The sequence below is a fragment of the Onychostoma macrolepis genome, chromosome 10, assembly GCF_012432095.1.
Source record: "Onychostoma macrolepis isolate SWU-2019 chromosome 10, ASM1243209v1, whole genome shotgun sequence".
NCBI lineage: Eukaryota > Metazoa > Chordata > Actinopteri > Cypriniformes > Cyprinidae > Onychostoma > Onychostoma macrolepis.
The window spans coordinates 23,127,103-23,143,172 of NC_081164.1; the positions used below are offsets into that span (position 1 = coordinate 23,127,103).

Below are 16,070 nucleotides of genomic sequence, written 5' to 3' on the forward strand. Positions count from 1 at the left end.
TTTGTGTCATCAGGATTTTCTTTGCTCTGTAATACTCATTTTGCTATCATTTTATGTGGAGGGGTTGAAACTGAGCTCATTATAAGCTTATTAACATATGATCGCCCACTTTTACATATCCATAGCCATTCAGTATTCAGCAACTTGATGGACAACCGTCATAACAGTATAACAAAGCACAGAGAAAGTGGGAATGGTCATTTAAACTAAATTCTGCTGTTTGTAATGCAAGAATCCTTGACTAACAATATAACTGGGCAGCTGGGAGAAATGACATGCTACAAAAGTGTAAAATACGACCCTTTAAGGTCCATAATTTGCTCTATTGCATCCACCCACCCAGCCTGCGCTACTGAAGCTTCCTGCCGAACTGCTCGATTGCCATGGTAACCCCTAGCAGGTCTCCGCTTCCTCCTTGGTACTGCTAAATTTGGGAACAATCTGGAATCTGGAAGACGTTAAATGTTAAATGACTCGGCTTTATCACGCCTGCTGAAATGTTACATGAATATTTAAATGATAAGAAATACATATGTCTTCACTATGTCAAATGTCAAATTTGCTTTCAGGTTCTTTATACAATAATTAACTACACTGTAATTGCTGTATATTTTACTTTGAAACAACTTTCACCTAGAAATTGCTAGTAAATTTCACAAATAATTACAAAGAAATAGCAAGTAACACATTGAATTAAACATGACATTTTGAAGTAGAAAGACTGAAATACTATGTGCTTGTAAAGTGTTCTTGTAAATCTGTTTTTAAAGTGTACATTGAAAGAGAAAAAAAAAATTGGTGTAGAATTTACTTTCGAAACGGTCACTCAGAAATTGCTAGTAAGTACAATGGCAAGTTTAAGTAGTGTGACTGAAATAATATTTTCTTGTAAACATACTCCAATAACTACTGAAATGTCATAGATACAGGAATCATAATTTCTAGCAAAATACCATAGTTACTGCTGTAAAATCATTGTAAATTATAAAGAAGATTGATTCGTATTTTGATGCTAGAGATGGCCAATAGTAAGTTGTAATGTTAACTGTACTATTTTATTTTAGTTTAAACTATGATGAAAAGTATGGAAGCCCTTTTGTTTTTTTTTTTTAATTCCAAATATAAAATAAAAATAATATTTTTAAAATGAATAAAATTGTTAAAATGTAATATATAAATTTATATAATCTAAGAATTTTTATAGATAATAATAATAATAAAAATAATAGTAATTTATAATGTAATATATTAATAATTAATATATTAACAATTTTATATATATATATATATATATATATATATATATATACACACACACAATTTATATTAGATAGACATTTATAAAATAATAATATTTATTTTATAAAATTATATATAAACAGAATTGCGAATATAAACACAGAATTTCTACTTTTTCCTTGCAATTGCGAGTTTATATCTCACAATTATGTTTATGTCTCGAAATTCTTCTTTTTTTGAATTCTGTGGCGGAAACAGGCTTCCATCAAAAAAGTGTCTTTTAAACACTTTCAAATGAGTGTCCAAACTAAGAAAGCTGTTTTGTGTGTATTTTCCAGGATACTGCCGGGCAAGAGAGATACCGCACCATCACCACGGCGTACTATCGTGGAGCCATGGGCTTCATCCTCATGTACGACATCACTAACGAGGAGTCGTTCGGAGCGGTGCAGGACTGGTGAGTGACCCAGAGCCGTGTGGGAGGAGGAGATGCGATCGCAGCCAATATCCCTGGATGAATCCTCACCGCCATACAGTGATCACGCAGGGTTGCTTCTGCAGTATTTGAAGCATTTCTACATAACAGATTGTGTGTGTGTGTGTGTGTGTTAGCAGAACAAAATCGCAGTGTTTAACAGAACTGTATGTATGTTATTGTTCCACCAACACAAGCGCCGCGAGTCTGACAGCCTGAAGGAAAGAGAAAATGTTCTGAGAAATATCTCATTACACGTCACCACGAGCTTTAGTGACTCATTGTTGGGGATAAATATAATAGTTCTGTCTAGGTTTTTACACAGAACTTTCAAGATATGTGACCAACAAAACTTGAATTTTTTTGTAATATCAAAAAAGAATTTGCAATGCATTTTTTATATCACCACTAATATATATATATATATATGTGTGTGTGTATATATATTTTTGCATGGTTTGCATTGTTTTCCAAAGAAAACAAAATGTTGGTCCTGTATTTAAGACTGGTTTTGTGGTCCAGGGTCACATTTTAATATTTTGCTCTGCTCAGTGATTCACATCTGCTTTAACTTTAATAAAGTGATGTATTTCTGAGTGAAACAGAAAATTAAGTGGGAAATAATATAAAGTAGGACATTATTAATTTAGATTCATTTGGACCATGAAATGTAGGTCATGATATAATTACTTAATATTATTATATTTTTAATTCAGAATTATTCATTATTATTTTTATTTAGATTAACATTGTTTTTTGGGGGTTTTTTTTAAAGTTTTTCTTAAGTATAGGTATGTGTTTTGTGGTGAAGAAAGTATATATTTTGATGAGATGTTATGAAAACTTCAAGCTTTTAGATATAATGCATTGCCAGTGTAGTTTTAATGCATGAATTATGCCTTGTAATGTACCTTATAATGCATTGTATGATCTCATTAATAATTATAACCACATTTAAAATACATTTTAATACTTATCTATTTATTGTTGCACATTTAGAAAGTTAAAACTCATGACAAACAAACCTTTAAATATAATGCATTTTAACTTTGGTTACAATTATTTATGAAAATATATAATGCATTACAGCGTGCATTATCAATACTTTAACATGCATTATAAATAAAGGCTTTAAAGTAAATCGTTTTGAATTCAGGTGGACTAAGCTGTCCTCTGTGAGCAGTTAAAGAGACCTTAGAGGAAAAGTGGCATCACTGAGTCTTCAGGAATCCATCTGGTTAATATTTAATAAGAGTCATTTAAATTTCTCTTAGTATTAAAGGGCAGCAGGGCTCGGTTCAGGGCTTTATGGATGCCGCTCTATTGATCGGCTCTGCTGGGTGTTCGGCTGTGGTCAGTGAGCAGAGGTTGATTCAATTAGCGTGAGAAGACAGACTAATGAACATCCTGATAGGAGGCTGAGGAACGGGAACAGAAGGAATATAGCGGAAAAAGACGACCCGGGTCAGCTGCTGAGTCATTACAACCACGAGCTTTATGATGTTATTAAGCAGAAATGAGACCTGAATTTACTGAAAGGACAGAGCTGCGGAGGTGAATTTGCAGTTATACTGCTTCGTCAGCAGATGTTATCTTCCCAAAGTAGTAGTTCACTCGGAAATTAAATTCTGTCACCGTGTTGATACTGATCTTTTCTGTAGAATAAAAGAAAAAGACAAAAAATTATAGATCTGGCACCATAAAAGTCTGACATGAGTAAATGACAGCAAAAACACTTAATAAAAAGCATATCCTCATGAGGCTTGACATTCAGCTAAATATGGTTCGATTGTAACGTTACTAAACTAACAATGCAATGTTCTAATAAGAATATAATACACTTTCTATTTTTAAAATATAATTACAAATATTCATAAAAATAAATAAATGTATCTACTAAAAATATATTTCATCTATTAAATGTATTTGATAATATAATAAATCAATACAAAATGTATATTGCTAGTAATAAATAATGTTACTGTAAATAATATACTATTTATATTGATATTATTTTTATTGTAATATTTAGATTAATATTTGTTGAAATTTATATTAATACATTTAATAAATATAACAATAATAAATATATTGAATGTAATATAATAATAATAACACTTAAATATATTTGTCAACTTTCCTGTCATCTTGGATTTATTTTTTTCACTAATTTTATAAATAAATATTTAAATATTTTATAGATAAATATTTAGCTAAGTACTTCTGTTCAACTCTATATTTAGTAATGTATATCTTTTTATGTAGTTGTATTTAATGTAAATGTACATGTATTTCTAAAATTACAAAGATATTATACCCCTTTTTTGTAGTAATTTGCCATGTACAGTTGATGTAGCTAACTAGTTTTTTTTTTCTTCTTTTTTTTTTTCAAAAAGGTAGCTATAACTCCCTGAAATGATGAGTAGCCTGTAGTTCTGCAAGCTAAAGAGTCGAAGCACTAGTGACAGTTTCTCTTATCGTCAGAATTGAGTTTAGAGAAGAAACTGAGTCTGGCGTTACTCAAGAGACTCCAGCTGCGGTCAGTGAACTGACACCTAATTAAACCAGACGTATGTGAAAACGCTGGGGAAATACAGAAACAACTCTTACCACAGTCTCTGCAGCACCGCTACGACATACATGAGCAAACACTGTAATGTGTCGTGGGCTTCAGTGACGAACCCCCTTTGAATCTGTACCAGCTGTCTGCTGTTGCTATGGCACCAAAACAAGCCTTTAAAAACTGAGACGTGTATAAAACATTTGTTGTAAACGGGTGATGTGTTTGCAGACGGGAAGATGGAGCCTTCAAATGTGGAGGCCCAAACCTGCAGAAAAATTTAAATAAATAAATATAAATCATATTAAAATAAATAAATAAATAATAAATAAATGTCAATTTTAAATAGTTAAAAAAATCAATTTAAAATGAATCAATTAAAAAATGTAATAATAATAAATAATATTAATAAAAAATAAAGTTAAAAAGAATTTAAAAATGGATAATGTATTTACATACAGGGGATGGAGGCCCAAGCCTGTAGAACATTATATACAAATGTGAAAATTATATGCAATTATGTGCAGACACATATATATATATATATATATATATATATATATATATATAAAACAAATATACAAAACAATGTACAAAAAATAAATGAAAGAGTAAAAATTTAGTTAAAGAATAAAAATGATTGGATCATGTGTTTGCAGATGGGCCCAAACCTACAGGAATCTCAAATTATTATGAATTATAATAATAAATAAATATGAAGAAAACATCAAGAAGTGTGTAAATAGGCCATGCACGATGCAGCATGTTCTTGCCGTGGCGCTCGCTCATATGCATACCTGTATGTGGGCCATAATTGCATTGTGAGAGTGAATCCTAACATCCTTGCTTGTTTTTAAATAGGTCAACCCAGATAAAGACATACTCCTGGGACAATGCGCAGGTCGTCCTGGCAGGAAATAAGTGTGACATGGAAGAGGAGAGAGTTGTGTCTTCAGATAGTGGCAGACTGCTGGCAGAGCAGCTGGGTAAGTTCACTCGTTCTAACCCCTTCCCAAAAACTGAGTTTGATTCCTCCAGACACCAATTAGAAACTTCTGGACCTGTGGAGCCAGTCAGGTGGGCAGCATGATTTCATTTGAACTAGTTTTGCTTCAAGACCCAAATTTTGCATTGGACATTAAATGCATTTTTTTTTTTTTTTTAGTTTAAATAGATTTATTCATGTTTTTTGAAGATGAGAGCGTGGCATGCAACCTACAAGATGGCTACAGATACATTTGCATCAAAATACTGATTTTAATTGGATGCATAACATTTGACATCATCAACAAAGGATGGGAAGTGTGTTCTCCTTTTTTTTTTTTTAAGTTGAAAGTCTATTGATTGTGCTGTGCACTATTGTTGATTGCATATTATTTTTCAAATTTAGCTTTGTATTTTCCTTTTTTTATCCGTAAGCTGATCAGAACAGACATGTGACCTATTTTTGGGCAAAGACCCACTGGTTGAAATTACAGCTCCAAAATGACTTTAAATAAATCTAACCATCCATAAAAAGGCCTCATTTTTGCTCCTATATGAGCACTGTGATGGAATATATACTGTAGAAGGCATATCTTCACTGTGCATTAATTAGAACATATGGAGGGAATCACAGCTTTGAATTCGGGCGATAATTAAACGCATATAATTGGATGACACCAGAATGTGCGAAAATAGACACACTTACTGCATGTTTGGTGTGAAAGAAGACATACCCCTGCCATTTCCAGACAGTCACATCAATTACATTTAATTAGGGATTGTCACGATTTGTAAAAGAGCACATTGTGCCTACATAGGCAACTTCTAAGGCAGCAGCTATGAAATGCCACTGAATTAAGATGCTTAACATAACTACTGTATATTTTTTACTGTATAAAAATTATTTAGACCCCAGATATAATTTTTTTTTTTTTTTTACTAGTGGGTGCAGGACACTATAGTTCATTTATGTAAGTGAGGATAGCAAAATAAAGTAAACTGTGACATATTATACCCAAAAACGTCATACAGTGGACTACCAGTAAAACTGATAAATATTTGGGACCAAAAATTATCCAGACACCTTGACCTAACCATGTTTTGCTTAAGTGTTTTTCATTCATTTCTAATGCAACCTTTTTACACCACAGACTCATTTAGACAAATTACAGACAAATTAAGCATTGCTTGGTAATTGGTTGAGCTAAATTGGTATTATCATAATTGTGTACTTAAATTTAACAGCTGCCAACTCTTCAACCTAATTCCTAATTCCATTCCTTTCTATCAAAGTTATCTGACATTTTCAAGATGAATTTGTTCTGACACAGTTTAACTCTGAGTTCTTCTCATATTTTATTACCATTTTCTAAAGTATAGCAAATAAACTGTGATAATGTGAGAAATGTTGAAGTTGTCTGAATACATTTTGGTTTGATTGTATATCCTAATGAATAATTTGATGGTGATATGTTACTAAACTAACAATGCAATACTTTAATAAGGTCAAAATACACTTTCTATTTTTAAATATAATTATATTATTATTAGTAATGATAAATAGTTCATTATTATTATTATTAATAATGATACATATTTAATTACTAATTAAAATTATTTATTATTTATTAAATACATTTCTTATATAGAAATAAATAAAATATATATATGATATAAATATGATTTTAAAAAATTAGATATCAAATATTAATGTAATATTAATATTTTGCCACCTTGGAATCTTTTTATTTTTATTTTCACTAAGCTTGTTAAAGTGTGTGTGTGTGTGTGTGTGTGTGTGTTTGTGTGTGTCCGCTTGGTCCTTTTCCATCTCATCTCCTTCAAGCCATTTCTCCTGCAGTTGTACCTGCACTCAGTCACATCATTAACACATCCCTTCACACTGGTGTTTTTCCCTCAGCATTTAGACAGGCTCGCATAACCCCACTACTTAAGAAACCCACCCTTAACCCATCTCTTTTAGAGAACTACAGACCGGTTTCCCTTCTTCCTTTCATTGCAAAAACACTTGAACGAGCTGTGTTCAACCAAGTCTCTGCCTTTCTCACACAGAACAACCTCCTCGACAGCAACCAGTCTGGTTTAAGAAGTGGACATTCAACCGAGACTGCCTTGCTCTCAGTTGCTGAAGCCCTAAGACTTGCAAGAGCGGATTCAAAATCTTCAATACTTATCTTGCTGGATCTGTCCGCTGCTTTTGACACGGTTTACCACCAGATCCTCCTCTCAACCTATTGGTAAAGGGCATCTCAGGAACCGCACTCCAGTGGTTTTAGTCTTATCTCTCAGATAGGTCCTTCAAGGTATCTTGGAGAGGTGAGGTGTCCAAGTCACAACATCTAACTACTGGGGTGCCTCAGGGCTCAGTTCTTGGACCACTTCTCTTCTCTGTCTACATGGCATCAATAGGTTCTGTCATTCAGAAACATGGCTTTTCATATCACTGCTATGCTGATGACACTCAACTCTACCTCTCATTCCATCCTGATGATCCGACGATAGCTGCTCACATCTCAGCAGAACTGCTTGTGGTTCCAGCAAACCCATCGTTTCATCACAATTTCACCATCCAGTTAGGCACATCAACTATAACTCATTCAAAAACAGCCAGAAACCTTTGAGTTATGATTGATGATCAGCTGACTTTCTCAGACCACATTGCTAAAACTGCCCGGTCCTGCAGATTTGCTTTATTCAACATTAAGAAGATCAGGCCCTTTCTTTCGGAACATGCTTCACAACTCCTTGTTCAAGCTCTTGTTCTGTCCAGGCTGGACTATTGCAATGCTCTCTTGGCAGGTCTTCCAGCCAGTTCTATCAAACTTTTACAATTAATCCAGAACGTGGCAGCAAGATAAATTTTTAATGAGCCAAAAAGAATGCACGTCACACCTCTGTTTATCAATCTGCACTGGCTACCAATAGCTGCTTGCATAAAATTCTAAGCATTAATGTTTGCCTAAAAAAACACCAATGGCTCTGCACCCCTTTACCTAAATTCGTTACTTCAGACTTATGTGCCATCTCAAAGAGGCACAAAATCACTTTCACGGACTTTTAAATTAAATGTTCCCTCCTGGTTGAATGACCTGCCCAACTCAATCTGAGCAGCCATCTTCAAGAATCGCCTAAAAACACATCTCTTCCATCTTTATTTGACCCTCTAACTCTAGCACTCTCTATTCTAATTCTATTCATAAAAAAAAGTACTAACACTAGCTTTTCTAGTCTTTTTGTATTCTATCTATCTGTGTTAAGATAACTGAGACTTGTTATAGCACTTGCGTATCATTGCTCTTTTGTTGATTTTGACTGCTTCCAATTGTCCTCATTTGTAAGTCGCTTTGGATAAAAGCGTCTGCTAAATGACTAAAAGTAAATGTAATGTATAATAAAAAAAATTAAGTAAATTCAAGTTGTCAGAAAAACAAGACAAACTAATCTGATTGTGTGTGTGTGTGTGTGTGTGTACACAATCAGTTTGTCTTGTTTTTCTGACATGTTGGATTTATTTTTTCTCTAAGCTTGCAGAATTATGTTGTGGGAATGCTTTTTATACTATATTTATATTATTGCTTGTTGCATTATTATTTAATGTATATTAGTTATATTAACTATTTATGTTTAACAAATATATGAATATATTGAATAGATATAATACTTAATGAAAATTGGTTTGTTTTTCTGCCATTTTGGATTTTTTTCCCCCCAACTAAGCTTGTTGAAGTTCATCTGGGATTACCCTCACCAATATAAATACAAGTAAAACTGCCTTGATGAAGTGAGATGTATGTAGATTATAATTTTCTCGCTAGGTTTTCTGACATCTAAACTGTGTTTTGGTGTCGTTTCTGTCTACCAGGTTTTGAATTTTTTGAAACGAGCGCCAAGGACAACATCAACGTGAAGCAGACCTTTGAGCGTCTGGTGGACATAATCTGTGACAAGATGTCAGAGAGTTTAGAGACTGACCCCGCCGTGACCACAGGAACCCAGGGAACGGCCCGGTTAACAGATAACCCTCCTCCACTACAGCAGCCCAACTGTGCCTGTTAGTGCTCAGTTTACATAGTAGCATAACTGTGTGTGTGTAACACCTTTAGATAGATGCATATATCCTTTAATGTCATAGAATACAGGTGCTGGAACAACTTGAATCTGATCAGTGCATGTCAGGAGTCATGTGACCCTTTAATGGAAACAAAGCTGTCATATGGATGCAGTCTTGATCAACGGTGAGCAGTTTTTCAGTGTTTTAAAAAGCAGTATGGATAAAAATAGCTTGAAAAATATTCATGTGTTGCATTTCTTTGGTTTTTGGTATGTTTGGCCTGTGAGTCTGTTGCACCACTAGGAGGTGTTCAAACAACACACATTCTCGTATTCAAAAACAAAGCCACAATGGGGTCTTGAGGCGCTTTTTAAAATAAGATGCAGCGGCCAAAGACATCTGTCTGATGCATGTGAAAACAGACCAAACAAACCCAGAACACAAGAATGCGTTGTGTACGAATGCTACTTTTGCCTGTTTTGTTCCAGCACCTTTGGACTAGAGTCACATCTGTCTATACGGTGCCTAGCTCATTCTGACACATTGTTTTCTTTAGTGTCAATCAAAGTCCTAATGGCCTTTACGGCACTGTTATTTTAGTTAGTCAAGACTTCGTCCACATGCATGCAGCGGCTGTTTATGAACTGATGACTTTGAGCACCATCGAACTGACCTTTCGCTAAGCCCAACCCCCTTAGTTACTAGTAAATGTAGTTAAGAAAAAAAAAAGTAGTTTAGTTTAGAATGAACTGGAGATTTTTGTGAACTCTTTATGACTTTGAGTACGATTGAACTGACCTTTCACTAAGCTCCACTCTCTTAGTTACTCAAATGTAATTTTGTAATTATGAATAAACGTAATTACATGGATAAATATAGTTACTAATTAGTTTAGAATTAAAAATGGAGATTTTTGTGAACCTTTTATGACGGAGTAGGATCAAACTGACCTTTCTGTAAGCTCCGCCCTTTTCATTACTTATAAACCTCATTTAACGTTACGAATAAAAACTTAAGTTTCGAGTTTATTTAAAATAAACTGGAGATTTTTGTGAACTCTTTGTGATATAGAGCACGATCTAATTAACCTTAAGTTAATTCTCCACCAAAGTTGGAGCTTAACAAATGTCGTTACGACTAAAAACGTAGTTAAGAATTAATTTAGAATAAAGTAGAGATTTTTGTGAAAGCTTTGACTTTGAGCACGATCAAACTGAGCTTTCACTAAGCTCCACCCCTTATTTATGAATAAACGTAATTACAAAGTTACAAATAAAAACTTAGTTGCAAATTAGTTTGAGCCCGATCAAACTGACCTTTTTTTAAACTCCACTTCCTTATTTGCGAATAAATAAAAAATCAAATTGAAACTATTTTGTCAAATAGTTACGAATTAGTGTAAACTGGAGATTTTTGCGAACTGTGATTTTAATTTTAATTTTTTCTTCTCTCTGTCAAACGGTTTTGGATGATTCTAAATTGACACGTTACATCATTACACAGGACGTCCTGTTTGGCAACAGTTGCTAATGTAGGATTGGTCTGATTTGTTTTTAGGGTGGAGCTTCGTGAAAGATCAGGTGCTCAAGGGAAAGGATCTTAATGGCAATTCTACAAAATTGCATTAATACACACAAACACACTCTAGTTTTGTAGATCAGGAATTCATGCCATATTAATCGAAATGAAATGTCCCATCAGTGATATCAGCTGCATAACTAGTGTGTATATGTGTACTGTAGATTATTAAAGATTACTTCATCATCTATATGAATACATGATCTATCTATGTATATAGGTTTGTATATACCTCAGTCAGATGAATATAATATTGTGGATTTAAGTAGCTGTTCAATACAGGGAGGAAAATGTGCATTTAATGTTTCTACATATTTAGTTTGAGCATTGTAAATGAATTCACGCTGATAAAGTGAAATATTTATCTATTTATTCAAAGCAAACAGACTTTAAAGTGAGAAAAAGAAAAGTAAATGTGCTTTATGAGCTGCGTGTGTCTGATAACGAAACGTTCTTCTAGGTGAAGTGGATTTTGTATTTTTCCCCAAGCCCTTTTTTCTCCATTTCTCTTTTCTGTTTATCGCTGTCGTCTGTTATTTTTCTCTGCTGGCTAAAAAGCTACTTTGTGGAGGATGTGATTTGCTGTCCCTGCTCTTATCTTGTTTTATGCTCATGGCCGGAGAGGATTCAGTGATTTTAGATGTTATAAGGAAACCGCTTCACTGTCGCCCGAGTCGGGTCGAAGCTCGCTGGAGCTTGTCTTGTAAAATGATGCAGTAATAGCCAAGGAAATGTGTCGGGCAGCTATTTTCAGGAGAAGTGAGTCACTCATCAATATTTCATCCGACAAACCTTAAATGACTTTGGCTGTGGATGGAAGTTTTTTTCATTTTTGAGTCAGAAATATAACATTTCTAAGGAAGAGCAGTTCTAGGGCAAACGTCTTGACACATGATAATATTCAGATATTTCACCTCAAAATGAAATGTAGAAAGAAAAAGTATATATATGGCATGAAATATAACCTGGATTTCATGAGATTCATCTTCTAGTTCAAGATGGTTTTATTTGCTTCTTGTCCCTAGAGAATGTCCAACTTTCAATGTGATGTATAATAATCTAGGTAGAATTAAGTTAAAAAATGAAAACAGCCCTTAAACTACATGGTGTGGTCTGTAGATATGTGTGGTTTTGTGAGCGTAGTACCAAAAAAAAAGTTTATATAACATTAGGCCGACAATATCTGGCATTATTAAAAACATATTGCGGTCACAGACTGAATACGCCGGTACGTATATAGCTAATAGTTCATTGATGTGTCCTCAGAATAAAGAAAATCAGTAAGAAACCCACCTCGTTTCCCCACCACAAGCCATGTTTAACATTATCCCTGCATGAAATTGTATGGCATCTCTATTTAGATACCTGTATCTGTATAATCTTATTTATTTGTTCATTTATGCGTCCCTCGGTATGTGGGGTGCAATGGGCCAGCAAGTGCAATATTTCGAAACCCTATCTCTTGTATATAGTTGAATGACTGTGTGTGTGTGTGTGTGTGTGTGTGTGTGTGTGCGTGTGCGTGTGCGTGTGTGCATGTAGAGAGCGTCTTGATGTGCCATGCTGATTTTGCACACTATCTTAACCCATGTATGGATAATCGCTCTGCCTCACCTTCTGTGTTCAACTATCTTTGTGCTGACATTAAGACAAAATACTGTGGAGTTACATCAGTGTGTGAGTGTGAGTGTGTGTTGGTGTATATACTAGTATGGAGAAAAGTAAATGTGTATCTTGTTGCAAGTCATCTCTGTGGTTTTTCTTTGTGTGTTTGTGTGTAAATCTCATTCATTTAGCGCATGCATAGGGCTATATATCTGCAATCACTCTACTGCAATTCAGTAGTTTTACAATAGCTCTCATTTCAGGTGTACAGCATGCATAAAATAGCTTTTTAAATACAAGCTCAAAAGGGAGTGAAAACATCTAAACATACAAAAAGTACTTATACTATAGTTCAGTTGGATATCGGATGGTAATGATTTCTGTATGTCAAAAGATACTATTTTACCATGCTATGTCCAAAAAAAAACAAAAAAACATGGTAAACCTCTGTTTGTATTTAAATGATTTATTTTCTTAATTTTATCAATAACATGTCAGATTTGCTTTTACCTCGTAGAGAAACTGTACAATTTCCAAAGTCCCCTCAGAACATTAAAATGTTCATTTTAATTTGTCTTAATTGATCTGAGGCTGTAAGCTACTGTCCCTAAAATATGGTGATTTTATTTCAATTGTTGTGATTTTTATTCAAAATATTTTATTTTTTAAAAAGTGCTAATCTAACTTTTGGTTTGTGTGGAAAAAAATTGTTGGACCTAACTTGTGATATCCGCAGTGATTTCTAATATTTTAGTCGAAGGAATCACTCTAGAGCTGGTTGTTCTGTATGTGTGGCGTGTGTATGACAAAAGTGTATCAATTACTGTTGAAAGTACCAATAAATATTCCTATTGTGTTGATATTTCATTGCTCTTTTGCTGTATTTGTAAAAGTTTTGTGTTCCAGGTGTCGTGCCGAAAATTGATCGTCTGCCGAAAACTGTTTGCCGTCTGTAATTACTTTTTCAATCAATTTTTTGCAGGTGTAAAACTGCATTTTATGGGTTTTGTTGTCCATTTAAAGGTATTTCAACAGGTATAAAGGACTGCATGAGCTATAATCTGTCAAATATAACCCTCATGAATTCAAGCAAGTTATTTAGCTCATTCAGTCCTTTTTAACCTGTTGAAATACCTTTAAAAGGTACCTTTAAAAACTTGCCAAAAAGTGATTACAGACTCTACTTATTGAGTGAACTGTTCTTTCTGCCTCAAAATGACTTGATTTCATTCGTGGTTGTTATATTTGATAGATTATAGGTCATTCAGTCCCTTTTCACCTGTTGAAATACCTTTAAATAGTCAATACAACCCATAAAATGCAGGTTTACACCTGTCAAAAAGTGATTACAGACGGAAATCAGTTTTCGACATGACACCGGAAATCAGTTTTTTTTACACTTCCTGATTTTTAATGCCTGAAATAAGGTTTGTATTTACCACAAGCTCAATGTATAACGCTCTATACCATCACAAAATCCATTAGTAATACCCATTTGTGATATTTTTTTTTAAAAGCTTTTACTTGTCATGAAAACAGCGGTTGCTAACTAGTGACTAAGTAGGACTACAGAGGTTTTTTTTTTTTTTAATAAAGACTGAAAATGCTTTTGGGAAATGGTGGTGACGGTGAAACCTTGCAAACCGTGGTGTAATGTTAGTTCATTTATAGCTTACATTTGGCTTTTCATTTGTATTCCTTTGTGAAGATTAAGATGATGGAAAAGGTATCAGAATCATAAACTTGGAGCATAGAGCTTATATTAAGCAACAATCCAGAAGTCAATAGAAAACCCTTATTGCAGGGGTGTCAAACTCAGTTCCTGGAGGGCCGGAGCCCTGAAGAGTTTTGTTCCAACACACAAACCATGTCGTTTTTCACTGTAAAAACTGATAAGTTGACTTAACTTAAAAAAATTGAGGAAACCCCTTGCCTTAAAATTTGTAAGTAAATGGTCATTAAAAAAAATAAGTTAAGTGAATTGTCAACTTTAAAAAAAAAAAAATTATTGACTTAATTTTAAGGCAACGGGTTTCCTCAATTTTTTTTAAGTTAAGTCAGCATATCACTTTTTACAGTGGGATCAGGTGTGTTTAATTAGGGTTGGAGCTAAACTCTTCAGGGTTTGACACCTCTGATTTATTGGGTTTCTAACGAGGGAATCAGGGTGCTGTGGTTGATTTATTCATCGAGGCACATCGCTTAGAAAAGTAACTTGTACCATGTGACACGCCGTCTTTTTGTGCTTGAGTAGGTATCTTGATTAAAATATAAAATGCAACGTGAAAATGTGTCTTGATGCCCCCTCTCAGAGGTCAATTTATGTTAGTTTGTTTTATTGCACATAATACGTCACGACGATCAAGCTTGATGAGTTTAACTTAGACATACATTTTTTAAAGCATACTGTATTAAAGTTACAGTAAATAAAAAAAATGTCCATTCACTTCAAATGAACACTTTTATCTCAGAAGATGAAGGAATATTTGATTCCTCGTGATGACCATCTCCAGTCTAAAGGTCAGTTTTAATGGCGTTGTTTTGGTCTCACTGCCACCTGCCGGAAGTACAGGGTAAAGACAAGCATGACAAAGCACATTCATTTCTCTGCTCTCCTCCTCCTTTATCAGTCTGGTGATGCTCGTTTTGAGTTAAGGCATTCCGTTGAAAAAAATAAAAAAATGGGACTAAGCTCAACCCGACTGTGGCATCCTTATTCCACATAAGCACAAAAAAACATAAATAAATTAAAAAAATTCTCTGACGTCTTCAATGCCTCAGCAGCATGTAGTCAGCAGTGAAATCAGTCATTATGTGGCTTCATTTTCGTGAAATCTCGAAGGCAATCGTTTTGACGTAACATATTTTAAAGAGCTTTATGAATGGATCTAATCATCTACATTACAAAAAAGTTTGATCGGTGAATAACACACATTTTAATGTTTGCTTTTATATCAGTTTTATATTTTATAACGCATTATTATACCATACCAGTTTATTTTTGACAATAGCTGAGTCTGATTTTAATGTTTATTCCTTTGTAGCAGTGTCTATATGGTGTTTGGGCAGAACCTTGATTACAATGGTAAATGTTTATTAGATTTATTTATTTATTTTTTTCAGTTTACCATTTAAAAATTAACGATGGCACGCATGCAGTAGTTTTATACCCACGTGATGTCCATGCATAAGTTGTAAGCAGTGGTGTAGTGGAGGGTATACGCAGGTATACGGCGTATACCCACTTCTTTATCAGCCGAGATTCTGTATACCCACTTCTAAATCCTGGTGCACGTCCTGCACTAGCCAAATCATGACAGTCCAGCATATGAGTAACTAATACAATCGTATGTGAATAAATGCAAATATTCTCTAAAAACATCCAGTAAAGACAGTGATGCGGTCAGGAACGAGACGTAAACACTCTCATGCAGTGTATGTTTCATTTATAGGCTACTCGAAGCCGGATGGCACTCTCGCGCAGAAAGTCCAAATCGGCCTCGTAGAAGTAGCTACTAACTTACGAGTCACGACGTGCAAGAATCCAGCTATCGCTG

At 34.2% G+C, this 16,070-nt stretch overlaps 1 protein-coding gene across 1 annotated transcript in view; it reads left to right on the forward strand.

Moving 5' to 3' along the window:
• The window catches only part of LOC131548447 (ras-related protein Rab-3C-like), a 30,154-nt gene extending 16,779 nt beyond the window's left edge, over positions 1–13,375 (forward strand). Inside the window, exons 4-6 of the mRNA XM_058789711.1 lie at positions 1,578–1,696; positions 5,136–5,260; positions 9,142–13,375. Of these exons, the coding sequence (XP_058645694.1) occupies positions 1,578–1,696; positions 5,136–5,260; positions 9,142–9,335 (438 nt within the window). The 3' untranslated portion in view covers positions 9,336–13,375. The remainder of the gene's footprint in view (positions 1–1,577; positions 1,697–5,135; positions 5,261–9,141) is intronic.
• Positions 13,376–16,070: the final 2,695 nt, after the last annotated feature.